General features: G+C 43.8%; 2 protein-coding genes across 8 annotated transcripts in view; both read right to left on the bottom strand.

The window, feature by feature from the left end:
• The window catches only part of LOC143923396 (uncharacterized), a 60,757-nt gene extending 55,658 nt beyond the window's left edge, over nucleotides 1-5,099 (bottom strand). Inside the window, exons 1-3 of one of the 2 annotated variants that reach the window (XM_077447053.1) lie at nucleotides 4,869-5,099; nucleotides 4,464-4,605; nucleotides 177-312 (exon numbers count right to left, since the gene is read on the bottom strand). In XM_077447053.1, coding sequence (XP_077303179.1) covers nucleotides 177-255 — 79 coding nt within the window. In that variant the 5' untranslated portion in view covers nucleotides 256-312; nucleotides 4,464-4,605; nucleotides 4,869-5,099. The remainder of the gene's footprint in view (nucleotides 1-176; nucleotides 313-4,463; nucleotides 4,606-4,868) is intronic. The other variant, XM_077447052.1, reaches the window with a different exon arrangement.
• Nucleotides 1-17,446, bottom strand: part of LOC143923394 (uncharacterized) — a 372,703-nt gene that overhangs the window by 126,719 nt on the left and 228,538 nt on the right. The window lies entirely within an intron of this gene.

Genomic DNA, 17,446 nt, shown 5'->3' with positions numbered 1-17,446 from the left:
TTGCACCATTGATGATAATATTAATAATGATGGGGGTGGTAAAATTATAAGCAACACATAAAAAATATGAATTGAAGATTTCCTCCCATATTTAACCCACAATTGCACATTTAATAATATATGTGTAGAAAGACAATAAAAGCTGGACAGAGTGATCCGCAGTCCATGGGACTTACTGTGTGTCTCTCCCATGATGTCTTTTATCTGGCGAAGCTTATCAAAGGTCTGTCTAGTGATATCCTCCATTTTTGCCATTTTTGTTGCCAGTATTTAAACTCTATAAAGATTGTAACACATTCATTTGCAACATTTCTGAAAAACAAGTTGACAAAAATAAAGTAAAGATTTTAGTTTGAGCTTCAAAAAAATGAAAACATGGACAATTAAAACCTAAGGGCTTGGTGCAAACCCATTGGAGCAATCAAACTAGGCTCCCGAAGTCCTAAAATATTTGCTCGACTCCAAGCTTGACCATTGATGCTGTGAAGGTACAGGAGCTTGGAGAGGTTCAACCAGGCACAGCATGTTCCCATTAGGGGTGCCGGTGGACCTTCTCTGGGCCCCTTGATGCTAAACTCCTCATACTGGAGCATTTTGACTGAGACGAAGGAGTTAACTCAGATGCTATGATACCTGCCCTAAAGTTATTTTGTTTTGTAATATTTGGGCGTTGTGTCTCTTCTCCAATGGTTGTTATATTGTACAATTAATATAAAAAAATACCTTGAAAGTAAAACCTAGGGCTTGGTAATATCTCACTTTCTCCCAAAGGATATTGATCGTTCTGGCCTACTTGACTATTTGACATCTATAGTGGATGAAATCTCTGGGCACCCCAAAGGGGTTTTCTCTCATTCCAGAGGTCCTCCCTTTCTCTCCCCTTCCTCTTTTTTTCCCTTACCCACCCTACCTTTATTCTTTTCATTGCTTCTCTTCTGTCTTGCTTTCTTCTCTTGCTGTAAGATCTATACCCATTGGTATCTGATAGTACTTACCAAGATGACGACAACCTGGCAGTTTGGTAGACATGTGCAATTCGTTTCGTACGAATCTCAAATTCGTACGAATTTTCCTAAATTTGTGCGTTCGGGAGGATCCGAAATACGAATTGCCATGCGTCCGAATTCTGTACGAAATACGAACTTTTGCTTACGAATCCGAAGGAGGAAGTCAGCACAGCACAGGGATGGTGGGAGCCCCTCATCTAACAAAAATTCGTATTTCGGATAGGAAATTCTTCAACGGAATTTTGTATTTTGGATAAAAACCAAACTTCCATCAGCAACGACTGTCATATTGAGGTATATTTTTGCCGTTAAATTCATCGTAACGAACATTCGTACAAGTTAACGAACCTAACGACAATTCGTATTTCGTACAAATTGAAACAGAATTTTAGACACGAAATACGAAGTACGAATTCATTTTAATACGAACCGTAACGGAACAGAACGAAACAAATTTATTGACGGCGCCAATGTCTACAGTTTGGTCACCTCAGTACCTAATTAATGTAATATTTATTTTGAATATGATCAGACCGATGTGGATAATTGTGACTTTTGGTAATGAAACTTTTGGATTATAATCATACTTTTGGCTAATGCCAAACTTCTTAGTGCCCCTGCTATTAATCATTGCATATATAACGAATAAAATTAGCTGCGCTACCTACCCCCACTGAGACTATTACTGTTTGTGCAGCGAAATAAAAATTAATCAAATAATTTAAGTGAAATCAGCTACAACAATTCATATACAATCCAAATTAAGTGATAAATGCTAGAAATTAAATATGATTAAATTAATATAGTGATTGATACCAATTCATTATATTCAAAAGGTGAATAAATAATTATAAATGAATAAATAATTTCATTAATTAGTGACTATAAATTAATTAATTTAAATTAACGATATTCAATAAACAAATAATTATAAATACAGTGATTACTGATTATAATTAAATAACATAAAAACCCAGTGACAAATTAATAAAAAAATTATATCCATAAAAAAGTGAACCAGTGACCCACAACCAATGAAAAAAGTCCAAAACAAAAAGTCTTTATAATGGAAGAGATATCTCTTTAAGAGGGTGCCAGTCAGCTGTGCGATCCACCTTCACCAAGCCAGAAACCCGTGAGTCATCAGTGGGCATGCACGCTTACCAGAAGGCGGTATGTGAACGCTCAATAAATTTGTCACCCGAACTTAATGTAACTGGGTTTTTGTTTTTTAATTTTTTAGATTAAGAGCGCAGTCATTTTTCTTCTCTTATTTGTTGCTATTAATCATTGTTATCTAAACCAGCCTTTTTCAAGAGGAGATTGGGGGGGGGGGGGATATGATCACCATGTATAAATATATAAGGGGTCCTTATAGTGAACTTGGTGTCGAGTTATTCACTTTACGGTCATCACAGAGGACAAGGGAGCACTCTTTTACATCTAGAGGAAAAGAGATTTCATCTCCAAATACAGAAAGGTTTTATCACAGTAAGCCCTTGCACACACGGTCGGAGAATCCGTCGGAATGTGTCCTATCGGACCGTGTCGTCGGATAATCCGACTGTCACGGGATGGATCAGCACGTTTTTCAGGCGCTTTTCAGGCGTTTTACAGGCACTTCCAATTGATTTCAATGGGAAGGGGCGCTTTAGGAGCGCTGTATTCACTGCTCCAAAAGCTCTGCAAAGAAGCTGCTTGCGGCACTTTTTTTGACGTCCTGCCAGCGCAGTGCCTCAGTGTGAAAGCACTTTTACATTGAGATTGCAGTTGCAGCTTCTTTCGGCGCTTTTTTTTAACGCTAAAACGGCTAAAAAACGCCCCCGTGTGAAAGGGATCTCAGTGTGAAAGCACTCTGGCTTTTACATTGGGATTAGTTGCAGCTTCTTTCAGGCGCTTTTTTTTAATGCTAAAATGCATGAAAAACGCCTGAAAAACGCCCCAGTGTGAAAGGGGTCTTTTAGTTAATAAAAGCCATGGGTTTTCATTATACATCATTATAGCCTTCTAGCTGGCGACATCCTAACAACCAATGTCTTCGTAGATTTAAGGATGTCGGCACCTGAGCAACATCTTTGTTTGCCCCTCCCCCGCCCCTCTCCATCAGCACTGACGGAGAAGAGAAACACTTTGCTTTCGAAGAATAAATCACCTCTAGTGTTGGATGTCCTACATGTGTGGATGTTGCCGAGTTATGTAAAACTGTTTGTTTTTTGTTTTTTTACATCTTAAAATAGACAGCCTCAAGATTGTGCAGAATTTTTAAGGGTGCCTTGGCTGAAAAACATTGCTCTAAACTGACCAAACTTAAAGTGGTTGTAAGATACAACAAAAAAAAACCTTCTGTGTGCAGCAGCCCCCCTACTACTTACCTGAGCCCCATCTTTATCCAGCGATGTTGCAGGAGTGTCTCAGCTGCCAGGGACTCCACTCCTCAATGGCTGAGACAACAGCATGGTGCGATTGGCTCCCACTGCTGTCAATTAAAGTCAGTCAGCCAATTAGGAGAGAGAGAAGGTGGGGCCGGGTCAGGGCTTGGTGTCTGAATGGACACAGGGAGCTGTGACTCGGCTTCGGTGCCCCCATAGCAAGCTGCTTGCTGTGGGGGCACTTAACAAAAGGAAGGAGCCAGAAGCACCGAAGAAGGACCCAAGCATTGGAGGATCCAGTCCACTCTGTGCAAAACCAACTACACAGAGCAGGTACGTATGACATGTTTGCTATTAAAAACAGAACAAATGAGACTTTACAATCACTTTAAGAGAAATTACCCTATTTATCGGCGTATAACACGCACTTTTCCCCATAAAATCAGGGGAAAATCGTGGGTGCGTGTTATATGCCAATCCCTCTCTGATTGTCAGCGCCACTGACATTGACCGAGCCGAGCCATGTGTACTGTGTACTCGGCTCCACTCGCAGTCATGTCCAGTCCCGCCTCCTAGCCTTTACCTCCCGCCATTGGACCGGTGTTGTGTCCATCATAGGAGCCAGGCCAAGGGGCAGTGTGGGGGCATGACTGTGAGCGGAGCCGAGTAGCCAAGTACACGAGTATACAGTACACTCGGCTTGGCTTGGCTTGGTCTATGCCGGCGGCGAGAGGAGCCGAATATCTCGGTGGCGGTGGTGGCGTTAAGTTTAAAATTCAAACATGCTGCAATTTTGGGGAAGACTGCAGATGGACAGTGTGCAAGGCTGCATTGATGGGTATTTAAAATGTATGTTTTTTTTTTCCCTTAAACTACCCTCCTAAACTTGGGGTGCGTGTTATACGCCGATGAATACGGCATTTGAAACATTCTTGCTTTGGATTGTAAATATAGAAGTAAAGACTCTACTGGCCATTTAAATGAAGAGGAGACCCAGCTTTGGATGAGGCAAGAAATAAGAGTTGATCTGCCCCCCCACAGGTAGAATACACATACGTTCCCCAATCACCTTATCTTCTAATGGTACCTGGGAAAGGGGGTATGTCTTTTGTCTCCCTTCATGAAACACCTGACTCAGAAGAGTCTACTGATCAGCTGACCCAATACTTGTGAATAGGTTCATAGTAGTAAATTGGAAAAGTAGCCACCGGACTTCCCTGAGATAATTGCTAGAGGAACAAATTGGGACAATTATCGGTGAAGTTCACCGTCACTAGCAACTTGCACTGCATATTTATATACAAAACTATCCATTCCTTATTTAACTACAATATATTATTTCATGTTCTTTTTGATACATTTGTGTGCCTTCCTGCTGCACAAAAAAAAAAAAAAAATCATTAAATTATTATAATGATAACTTCAAAATCATATAAGTAACATTTAATATACATGTCATTGAGCATCAGTGATTACTGTAGGGCAATCATACCTCTCTTCCAGATAGGACACCGCTCTTCAAACCTTCCAGAATGTGACCAAAGGATGACATCTCTCTAAATTCATTTGTGATCACAGCTTAGATTTTCCCATAATCCTGTGTATTCAGCTGATATAGGATGAATAATTATTCCTTGTATCCGACTCTTTGCACTTGTGTCCAGGCTTTCCTGCTGGCGTTAACCTAAATGCATTCCCTTGTGAAGTTCATACTGCAGAACGTTGTACTTTGTAATGTTCTATCATTATTTTTATGATCCCAGTGCATTTTCTTCAACTGTTCTTCCTCCTTCAATCCTGGCTTGAGTTTGGTGACCTTTGGAACGCTCAAATATGTTTAATTTCAAAAATCTTTTTTTATTTATTTTTTTTTTTTTCCCATTGTAGACAGAAGAGCACTGAACTGATACAATGTACAAATAGAATAGAAAAATAAACATATAGAATAGTAGAAGATCATAAAAAGTAAAATGTGTTTTGTGGGTTATAAAGATTCATCAGGGTTGTAAAATATTGGAATACCTATTTTGAAAAATATGAACTAAAAACTAAATTCAAAAAATAATTATGAAATAAAAACTGCTTAATAACAAGGGAAGCATATACTGTAAATATTCAAATATACATATATAATATGGTATATATATATATATATATATATATATATATATATATATATATCTATCAAATTAGGTTTAATGCTGCTGAATAATGTAAAGTAAATTTTATGAGTGTGAAAAAAAAAAGAATATATATATATACATCTTCTTTTTTTCCACTCATAAAATTTACTTTGCATTATTCAGTAGACATGTGCGATTCGTGTCGTACGAATCTCAAATTCATAAGAATTTCCCAAAATTCATATGTTTGGGAGGATCCGAAGTACGAATTGCCGTGCGTCCGAATTCTGTACGCAATATGAACTTTTGTTTACGAATTTCGGATTTCAGATCAGTTGTCGTCATTATGCTTATGTCAGCACAGGGATGGTGGAAGCCCCTCATTATATGCACAGCAGAGGTACAGCACCCAGAAAAAATCAGCATAGCACAGGGATGGTGGGAGCCCCTCATAATAAGCAGCCCCAGGAGGAAGTCAGCATAGCACAGGGATGGTGGGAGCCCCTCATAATAAGCAGCCCCAGGAGGAAGTCAGCATAGCACAGGGATGGTGAGAGCCCCTCATAATATGCACAGCAGAGGTACAGCACCCGGAAGAAATCAGCATAGCACAGGGATGGTGGGAGCCCCTCATAATAAACAGTCCCAGGAGGAAGTCAGCACAGCGCAGGGATGGTGTTAGCCCCTCATAATATGCACAGCAGAGGTACAGCACCCAGGAGGAAGTCAGCATAGCACAGGGATGGTGGGAGCCCCTCATAATAAGCAGCCCCAGGAGGAAGTCAGCATAGCACAGGGATGGTGGGAGCCCCTCATAATAAGCAGCCCCAGGAGGAAGTCAGCATAGCACAGGGATGGTGGGAGCACCTCATAATAAGCAGCCCCAGGAGGAAGTCAGCATAGCACAGGGATGGTGGGAGCCCCTCATAATATGCACAGCAGAGGTACAGCACCCGGAAGAAATCAGCATAGCACAGGGATGGTGGGAGCCCCTCATAATAAACAGCCCCAGGAGGAAGTCAGCACAGCACAGGGATGGTGGGAGCCCCTCATAATATGCACAGCAGAGGTACAGCACCCAGGAGGAAGTCAGCATAGCACAGGGATGGTGGGAGCCCCTCATAATAAGCAGCCCCAGGAGGAAGTCAGCACAGCACAGGGATGGTGGGAGCCCCTCATAATAAGCAGCCCCAGGAGGAGCAGGCGCACACTGGACCAACGTTGCATAGCAGACAATCTGCTTCTCTCTTTCTCATCTAATGAAACTTCGTATTTCGGATAGGAAATTCTTCAACGGAATTTCGTATTTCGGATAAAAACCAAACTTCCATCAGCATCGACTGTCATATTGAGGTATATTTTTGCCTTTAAATTCATCGTAAAGAACGTTCGTACACGTTAAGGAACCTAACGACAATTCGTATTTCGTAGGAAACGGAACGGAATTTTGGACACGAAATACGAAGTACGAATTAATTTTAATACGAATCGAAACGGAACAGAACTAAACTAATTTATTGACTGCACCCATGTCTATTATTCAGCAGCATTAAACCTAATGCTGCGTATAGTGGGTGCCCGCCAATATTGTGTCAATCTCGCCGCTGTTAGCCTCGAGATTGACACCCGCGAGCCCCTTTGCGGGAGCCAGTGCTGGGCTATGTCACTCCTCCTGCTCGCTGCCCCCCAATACATTCCTATGGATGTGCAGCGAGCGTGAGGAGCACAGCTCGCATCGGTGATTTTCCCACGCTGGAAACACAATATCGGCTGCACCTACCTACTCTACACACGACCGGACTTTCCGGGCAGAATAGGTCTGACGGAACCATTGCATCGGATATTTCGATCGTGTGTGGGATAATCTGATCGTTTTTCTTTTAAAAATTCAAACGGACCTAGAAATAGAACATGTTTCAAATCTGTCCGAACGGACTCAATTCCTATCGGGAAAACCATTTGTCTGTATGCTGGTCCGACGGACCAAATACGAAGGAAAGGGCAGCTATTGGCTACCAAACTTCCTTTTCTAGTCCCATCGTACGTCATCATGTTCAAGTCCATTCGTTCGGAAGTCCGTCGTAACTCAGTCGAAAGTCCGTTGGGAAGACCGTCAGACCTTTTCTGCTGGAAAGTCCGGTTGTGGGTACGCGGCATAAGAAACAACATTTGGAAATTGTTTTTTATTTTTTACTCAGTATTTCATGTCTGTTGCTAAGGGGTGCCTTGTAATCTACCTCTTCCTCTCCCTGGCGCCTCACGTCATTTCCCTCAGCACCTGTGTTCGCTAGTGCTCCTGAGAGATGCTTGTCATCATTTCCCAGTAGTCAGTGGGCAGCGCCAACGGCTTTGTTGGGCCATGACAATGGGACGGGCACTTCCGACGATGCCACCCGTTGTGATGGCAACATTAGAAGTGTAGGGCGCTGCGTGCTGTACATACCGCACATGCGCGAGAGCAGGCGGTGCATGCTGGTCGCTCAGCTGCACCGTAACCCGGAAGATAGTGCTTGTGGGCTTCACATGTGCACAAGCAAGATGGAAATTGCCAAGAACGAGCAATATAAAATATAACATATCTTCCTCTATTAAATTGGTAATCGAGTGAGTGCGAGTGAGTGCTATTAATACGATTTTTTTTAAAAGATACTCGTCAAAAAAAAATAAAAAATAACAGTTGGAACTCCGCTTTAAGAATCTTTAGAAATGTTGTGATAAAACAGATTTTAATAGATTACATAGTATAGTGCAAGACTTCCCCTTCTGATAAGGAGCCGGTCTACATGTGTACTTTGCTCCCTTCAATAATGCAACAAAGGAAAATAATCTACAGTGAAACTACAATAAAATCCAACTAATATTCTTATTCTGTTTCCTGATTGGTTGTTTATTGCTCTGTTTGCATAAAATCAAAGTTTACTTTCACTGACAGCCTAATGTAGTGATTTGGTGTTCAGAAATATTTCAGTAGGAGGAACTGTGACCCCACGGGGAATGAAGGGGAAGGAAATTATGAGACACGTAGTCACACATGTGTATACACACAAAATTACAAAAATGTGTATGTTTGATAAACAATTACATGTTTTATTTATTTAACATACTATTTTAATTTGATCCAATTGGCCTTATATTACATATTTTGTACATTTAGATTTTGGCCCTGGCCACCTCTATGGGTCGGGTCTACTGTGCCCCTGTGCCTTCCCTAGACACTGGTGGGTGGATATCCCGATGCATAGACTCACCAGTATGAGCATGCAACCTCAATATATCTTATTATTGTACATTACTGAAAACTGTTTGGATATACTGCATATTAAAGTGGTTGTATACTCGATTTTTTAACTTTTACCTACAGGAAAGCCTATAATAAGGCTTACCTGTAGGTAAAAAAAATATCTCCTAAACCTGTACGGTTTAGGAGATATTCCCCTCGGTATGCGCCGCTGACTGCAGCGGCGCATGCGCACAAGGGGATTCTCGGCCTGAAAATCTGGCAGTGGCTGGCCGGAATGAAATCTCCCGCGCGCATGCTCCCTTGGCGTTTCTTCCGGGTATCGCGGCTCCGGCGCTGTGAGTGGCCGGAGCCGCGATACCCGGAAGAAACGCCGAGGGAGCATGTCAGCTCCCTCGGCGTGGATCAGGCCAGATGTCGGGGCCTCGTTCTAAGGTACATACTAGCGGTGCATACTAGCTCATTATGCCTTTTGCTTTGCAGGTTTAAAAAAAAAAAATGTGCGGGTTTACTACCGCTTTAATGCATGTGTTATCTTGCATAGTCCCCCCCCCCCTTCATTTGTCTGGGTCCTGAAGAAACCAACTAACTGGTGAAATGCGTTGACCTTACAGACATTAGGAAAGCCCACTTCATCAATACTGGACTGTTACCATCCTATTTTGATTATGTGGTCTCGAGAAGGTACTATCTCCCTAATATGTAGGCCCCTGTACACACGGTCGGACATTTCGACAACCAAATCCGTCGGATTTTGTCCGTCGGATTTTGTCCGAAACTGTTGCATACACACTGTCGGACAAAGATGTCGAAAAATCCGATCTTTCAGAACGTGATGACGTAATTTCGTTATGACGGGACTACGTTCAGGCTAGTAGCCAAAAGCTTCGATGTAGGAATTTGCTCTGAGCATGCGTGGCACTTGGTCCGATCGAAATTCTCTACACATGATCAGAGTATGTCCTATCGGGCTACAATGCTGGTGTTTTTTTTGGGTTTTTTTTCCTTTTCTTTCTTTTATTATTGTATAATAAAGAGTATATTTTATCTTAGTTTTTGTTGTCTACTGTGCTCTGCCGCTATAGTCTGCATTCTTAGGCAGCTAGAGATATCCTAGTGGATACTTACCTTTTTCTCTATGTACACTTGGATGAGGCCTAAAAGTTTTTTTTTTTTATCGTTAACCTTTCTCCCTGCTGAGCTACTTCCTCTCCACATGAATCAGTTTCTCTGTTATACTGTGTTTGTTTTTTATTGCACACTGTGGTGTTTTTCATAGAAGCCTAATTGAAGTGGGCTTTTAACTAGTTGCTGACCGCCGGCCGTCAAATGACGGCCAGGTGGCGCAGCTATTGTGGCGGGAGTACGTCATATGACGGCCTCCCGTTTAAACAGGGATGCGCGCGATCGTGCGCGCGCACCCCTGTTTCTTCGGTGGCGGCGTGTCACGGAGACACCACTCGCCACCGAAGGGGGTGAACAGCCATTCGTTATGGCTGTTTACCACGTGATCGGCCGTGATGAAGTCACGGCCGATCACAGATGGTCACACCCCGTACGTGCACGGCGCATGCGCGCGATTGCGAGCGCGCTGCGTGTGCACGTCGGTGGCGGTGTGTTCCCCGGGAACACTGCTCGTCACCGACACTGGTAAACAGCCATTGGCTGGCTGTTTACCCACGTGATCGGCTGTGATCCTTTCACAGCCGATCACTAAAATGTAAACAAACCGCGGTAACGGGATGTTACCGGGTTCTCCTCCTCACACACCGATCGTGTGTGAGGAGGAGATTGCGGTAACATCTCGTTACCGCATACAGTGTACACCAAACATACTGATTGCCCCCCCCCAATAAAGAGGACCTGTCACCACCCCTCATAGTACCTGTCAATCACAGTCCATCAGAGTACCTGTCACAGTCCATCAGAGTACCCGAGTACCTGTCCCAGCTCATCAGAGTACCCGAGTACCTCTCCCGGCCCATCAGAGTACCCGAGTACCTGTCCCGGCCCATCAGAGTACCCGAGTACCTGTCCTGGCCCATCAGAGTACCCGAGTACCTGTCCCAGCCCATCAGAGTACCCGAGTACCTGTCCCAGCCCATCAGAGTACCCGAGTACCTGTCCCAGCCCATCAGAGTACCCGAGTACCTGTCCCGGCCCATCAGAGTACCCGAGTACCTGTCACGGCACATCAGAGTACCCGAGTACCTGTCACGGCACATCAGAGTACCCGAGTACTTGTCACGGCACATCAGAGTACCCGAGTACCTGTCACGGCCCATCAGTGTACCCGAGTACCTGTCACGGCCCATCAGGGTACCCGAGTACCTGTCACGGCCCATCAGGGTACCCGAGTACCTGTCACAGTCCATTAGAGTACCGAGTACCTGTCACAGTCCATTAGAGTACCGAGTACCTGTCACAGTCCATTAGAGTACCGAGTACCTGTCACAGTCCATTAGAGTACCGAGTACCTGTCACAGCCCATCTGAGTACCCGAGTACCTGTTCCAGTCCATCTGTGTACCAGAGTACCTGTCACAGTCGTTATGGCTGTTTACCACGTGATCGGCCGTGATGAAGTCACGGCCGATCACAGATGGTCACACCCCGTACGTGCACGGCGCATGCGCGCGATTGCGAGCGCGCTGCGTGTGCACGTCGGTGGCGGTGTGTTCCCCGGGAACACTGCTCGTCACCGACACTGGTAAACAGCCATTGGCTGGCTGTTTACCCACGTGATCGGCTGTGATCCTTTCACAGCCGATCACTAAAATGTAAACAAACCGCGGTAACGGGATGTTACCGGGTTCTCCTCCTCACACACCGATCGTGTGTGAGGAGGAGATTGCGGTAACATCTCGTTACCGCATACAGTGTACACCAAACATACTGATTGCCCCCCCCCAATAAAGAGGACCTGTCACCACCCCTCATAGTACCTGTCAATCACAGTCCATCAGAGTACCTGTCACAGTCCATCAGAGTACCCGAGTACCTGTCCCAGCCCATCAGAGTACCCGAGTACCTCTCCCGGCCCATCAGAGTACCCGAGTACCTGTCCCGGCCCATCAGAGTACCCGAGTACCTGTCCTGGCCCATCAGAGTACCCGAGTACCTGTCCCAGCCCATCAGAGTACCCGAGTACCTGTCCCAGCCCATCAGAGTACCCGAGTACCTGTCCCAGCCCATCAGAGTACCCGAGTACCTGTCCCGGCCCATCAGAGTACCCGAGTACCTGTCACGGCACATCAGAGTACCCGAGTACCTGTCACGGCACATCAGAGTACCCGAGTACTTGTCACGGCACATCAGAGTACCCGAGTACCTGTCACGGCCCATCAGTGTACCCGAGTACCTGTCACGGCCCATCAGGGTACCCGAGTACCTGTCACGGCCCATCAGGGTACCCGAGTACCTGTCACAGTCCATTAGAGTACCGAGTACCTGTCACAGTCCATTAGAGTACCGAGTACCTGTCACAGTCCATTAGAGTACCGAGTACCTGTCACAGCCCATCTGAGTACCCGAGTACCTGTTCCAGTCCATCTGTGTACCAGAGTACCTGTCACAGTCCATCTGAGTACCCGAGTACCTGTCACAGTTCATCTGAGTGCCTGTCACCGCCCTTCAGAGTACCCAAATACCAGTCACCAAACCATCAGAGTACCTGTCACCAGGCCATCAGAGTACCTGTCACCAGGCCATCAGAGTACCCGAGTACCTGTCACCAGGCCATCAGAGTACCCGAGTACCTGTCACCAGGCCATCAGAGTACCCGAGTACCTGTCACCAGGCCATCAGAGTACCCGAGTACCTGTCACCAGGCCATCAGAGTACCCGAGTACCTGTCACAGTCCATCTGAGTACCCGAGTACCTATCTCCAGCCCATCAGAGTACCCGAGTACCTATTTGCAGCCCATGTCTCATAGAATATACGTTGGGGTGTTTACTTTCCAAAATGGGGTCATTTTGTGGGTAATTTCACTGTCCTGGTGGTCCAGGACCTTCAGAAGTGTGATGGGTAGGAATGAAATAAGATGTGTCATTTATGCTCCTAGAACGCCTGAACGTACTACTTCAATGTTCGGCCTCTCTATGTGGCTAGGCTGTGTAAAAGTCCTACACATGTGGTATCGCCATACTCGGGAGGAGTAGCAGAATGTATTTTGGGGTGTAATTTTTGCTATATACATGTTATGTGTTAGAAATATCTTATAAATTGACAATTTTGTGTAAAAAAAAATGCGTTTTAATTTTTTTCCACATATTCCAAAAACCTCTGGAAAAAAATTAACCGTTCAAAAGACTCATTATGCCTCACAGATTATACGTTGGGGTGTTTGCTTTCCAAAATGGGGTAATTTTATGGGAAATTCCATTGTGCTGGTACTCCAGGGCCTTCAAAAGTGTAATAGGTGGTTGAGAAATGAGATGCGTAATTTTTGCTCATAGAACGTCTGAAGGTACTACATCAATGTTAGTGCTCTGTATGTGGCCAGGTTGTGTAAAAGTCTCACACACGTGGTATCGCTGTACTCGGGAAGAGTAGCAGAATGTATTTTGGGGTGTAATTTTTGCTATATACATGCTATGTGTTAGAAATATCTTATAAATTGACAATTTTGTGTAAAAAAAAATGCGTTTTAATTTTTTTCCACATATTCCAAAAACTTCTGGAAAAAAATTAACTATTCAAAAGACTCATTATGCCTCACAGATTATACGTTGGGGTGTTAGCTTTCCAAAATGGGGTAATTTTATGGGAAATTCCATTGTCCTGGTACTCCAGGGACTTCAAAAGTGTAATAGGTGGTTGAGAAATGAGATGCGTCATTTTTGCTCGTAGAACGTCTGAAGGTACTACATCAATGTTGGTGCTCTGTATGTGGCCAGGCTGTGTAAAAGTCTCACACATGTGGTATCGCCGTACTCGGGAAGAGTAGCAGAATGTATTTTGGGGGGTAATTTGTTGTATGCATATGCTGTGTGTGAGAAATAACCTGATAATATGACAATTTAGTAAAAAAAAATAAAAAATCTTCATTTTGCAAAGAATTGTGGGAAAAAATGACAACTTAAAAAAACTCACCATGCTACTTACTTAATACCTTGGGATGTCTACTTTGTAAAAAGGGGTCATTTGGGGGGTATTTGTACTTTCCTGACTAGTTAGAGTCTCAAGAAATTAGGTACACCTGATGTACTGAAGGCCTGATCAGAAGTGATGAATTTTCAGTGATTGGCACCATAGATTGTAGACTCTATAACTTTCACAAAGACCAAATAATATATACTAATGTGGGTTATTTTTACCAAAGATATGTAACAGTATACATTTTGGCCAAAATTTATGAAGAAAAATTACTAATTAGCAAAAATTTATGACAGACACGAAGAAAAAGGCATTTTTTTCACAAAATTTACGTTTTATTTTATTTATAGCACAAAAAATAAAAAACCCACTAGTGATTAAATACCACTAAAAGAAAGCTCTATTTGTGTGGAAAAAAGGACGCAAGTTTCATATGGATAGTGTGTTGGATGACTGAGTAATTGTCATCAAAGTGTGAGAGCGCTGAAAGCTGAAAATTGGTCTGGTCAGGAAGGGGGTGTAACTGCACTGTACTGAGGTGGTTAAGGTACACAAGAACTACAAAATAATTATCAAAAATAACCATGACTTTTGGGTCTCCACAGAAAGGCAATGGACATTTTGTTTGTATTTTTATTATATTGGTCAGGCAATGCACTGCCATCTTTGCTGCCATAGTGCTGGGTGTTCAGTGTGCCCCTGTATTTTTAAGGAGGGGTGGGCTCCTTGCAGGCCACCTGTCCTGGCCTATTCATTAAAATGCATGTTCTTCTATTGTGGAGACCCAGAAGTCAAGGTTAGGGACTACAGAATACAGTTGCCTTGCGGGGCTTGTAGCTTACGTATGTACTGTAATTGCAAATGTGTGCAGACTAAATCCCTGTTCTTCTTTCAAAAAGTTTTTATTAACACAAGATACATACAACGCATAGAAATCTGCATTTCGTCTTGTACAATATTAAGAAAAATAACAACAGATGGTACCTAGGTCCACATCAAGTTGCAATAGGAGCGACATAAAAGCAATGTACTACCGTATATAACTTCTAGAGATCGAACATTTACACGGTCTGGCCATTAGAGTATATAGAAAACGTATACATCTTATACACAGGCCAGGATGTTGACAGAAAAAAGGGTGCAAAGCATCCATGTCCGTGTTTGCAAATAAATACAAAACATTCAAACCATAACTAGTTATACCCATGGCCACCACTAGGGTGAGCATTTATCACAATTGGGTACATCAATAGGACAGAAATTAAAGTACAAGGCAAAAAGAGTAGAAGAAGGAAAGAAGATAAAGGAAAAGAGAGAGAAAAAAAAGGGGTCAGAGAGGAGGGTAGGTCGGCCGGCCGGCTCCCATACAATTACCAAAGGTCAGGAACAAGTTGTTAATCGGGGAGAGCTGGGTCTTATGGTACTAGTAGCCGATGGTCAAAATGTGGGGGTAAGTAATGGTCAACCCATGGTTGCCAGATTTTAGTATGTCTAGGGACAGTATCTTGAACAGTAGCTTCAATTTTACTATGTATCATTGCCTGCGTAACTCTATTCTTAACTTCGGTCAGACGCAGGGTGGAGGTCTTCCATGCTTTAGCAATTGTTTGTTTAGCTGCAGTGGTGATCTGCAGAGCAAGACGCATCTGGGCCCTGGTGAAAGAATCAGGGTAAAAATTGAGAAGGGCCAATGCTGGGTCAGGATCCAGTGGTCTGGCGAACAGAGTGGATAAAACCAGAAATGTTTCAGTCCAAAAGCATTGGGCCACTGGACAAGTCCACCAAATATGCAAGTGCGTGCCCCTCTCGTCACAACCACGGAAACAGTTTGGAGAATATGAGGGTAAAAACTTTGCAATTCTATCTGGCACCAAGTACCAACGCATGAGAACTTTGTAGCTCGCCTCTAGGGCGACAATATTTGGTGAGGAGAGTTTAGTGTGTAGCCATACATCAGACCAGTCGTTTTCATCCAGATTTAAGTTCAGATCTCTGGACCAACATTGCGCATATGTCGGGAGTGTTGACGGCTGGGAGGTGAAGTGTGCGTACAGCTGTGATATCTGTCCCGGGGCATGTGGATCAGTATTGCATAATTTTTCAAATAACGTGTATGTGTTCGTATCCCTAGTCAAGCTAACAGTCTGCTGTACAAAGTGCGATATTTGAAGATAGCGAAAGTATTCATTATTTGATATTTGTGATTGAGCTTGCAGGGAAAAGAACGATTTGACTGCATCACTGGCCACCAGGTCGCATACGCGGGTTAAGTTTGCGCGTTCCCAAGCTCGGAATGAGGAAGGGGAAGTGTAGGCAGGATAGAACTTTGGATGACCGATATAGGACAACAAAGGGGAGTGCGGGGAGGTCAAATGAAATGATTTACAGAGCTTATCCCATAGTTTGACAAAGGTAGAGGTCACTGAGTTGGAAATTAGGCCTCGAGCCGCAGGGGGGAGCCAGAGAAGATTAGTTAGGGGTATAGGGTGAAGATCTACCGCTTCAAGACTTACCCAGATGGGGATTTCCACTTTAGCATGATAAAGCGTGGCTTGAGCAAGTTGGGCTGCGTGGTAGTAATGTTGGAAATTGGGTATACCCAGGCCACCGGCCCTGTGATGACGAAGTAAGGTGGATCTAGAGATTCGTGGTTTCACGGGACCCCATATATAATTAAATACCCGGCCTTGGATTATGCGGTGAAAATAAGGGGGAACCGAGATGGGAAGGACTCTGTATAAGTAAAGAAGCTTAGGGAGTAGGGACATTTTGACTGCGGCAATGCGGCCCATCCAAGAGATGGAGAGAGGGCGCCAATCCTGGAGTAATGATGAGAGATGTCTCAACATTGGGAGGTAATTTGCTCGGAAGAGGTCTGCAGGATCACTGGTAAGTTTAATGCCCAAATACGGGATAGACGAACCGGACCATTGAAATGGAAAATTAGTCTTAAGAAGCGCTAAGGTGTCGTCTGACAGTGATACGTTAAGGGCTTTGGATTTTGTCTGATTAACTTCTAGGCCAGAGATTTTAGAGAATTTATCAAGGAGATTTATTAGATTAGGGATGGAAATGTGTGGAGAGGTGATGAACAACAGAGCGTCGTCAGCAAATAAGCATAGTTTATGAATGGTAGAAGCAACCTCTAGTCCTCTAATATCCGGATGTATTCTAATCAATGCAGCCAGGGGCTCTATCGCTAAAGCAAAGAGTTGTGGCGACAGGGGGCACCCCTGCCGTGTCCCTTTTCTTATTGGAAAACTTTGGGAGTTAAACCCAGAGTATGTCACTGTTGCTCGCGGGTCGGCATACAGAGACATGATCCACTGTAGGAAGTGGGGGTCAAAACCCCAGCGTTTCAAGATAAAGTGGAGATAAGACCACGAGACTGTATCAAACGCTTTTCTGATGTCTAAGGATAAAAGGTGCATGGGGATGGAGCGCGTCCTCGCAAGGTGTTGTAACAGGACTACTCGGCGAATGTTATCACTAGCTTGCCTACGGGGAATAAAACCCACCTGGTCTTTGTGAATCAAATTTCCTATGATCAGGTTGAGACGTAATGCCAGGATTTTGGATAAAATTTTTATGTCTACATTTAGTAGGGAAAT

Source organism: Lithobates pipiens, unplaced genomic scaffold (assembly GCF_037356315.1).
Source record: "Lithobates pipiens isolate NorthernLeopardFrog02 unplaced genomic scaffold, aLitPip1_a1.2 Scaffold_22, whole genome shotgun sequence".
NCBI lineage: Eukaryota > Metazoa > Chordata > Amphibia > Anura > Ranidae > Lithobates > Lithobates pipiens.
Note: the sequence above shows the minus strand (reverse complement) of the source record. Positions and strands in the feature narration are given on the sequence as shown.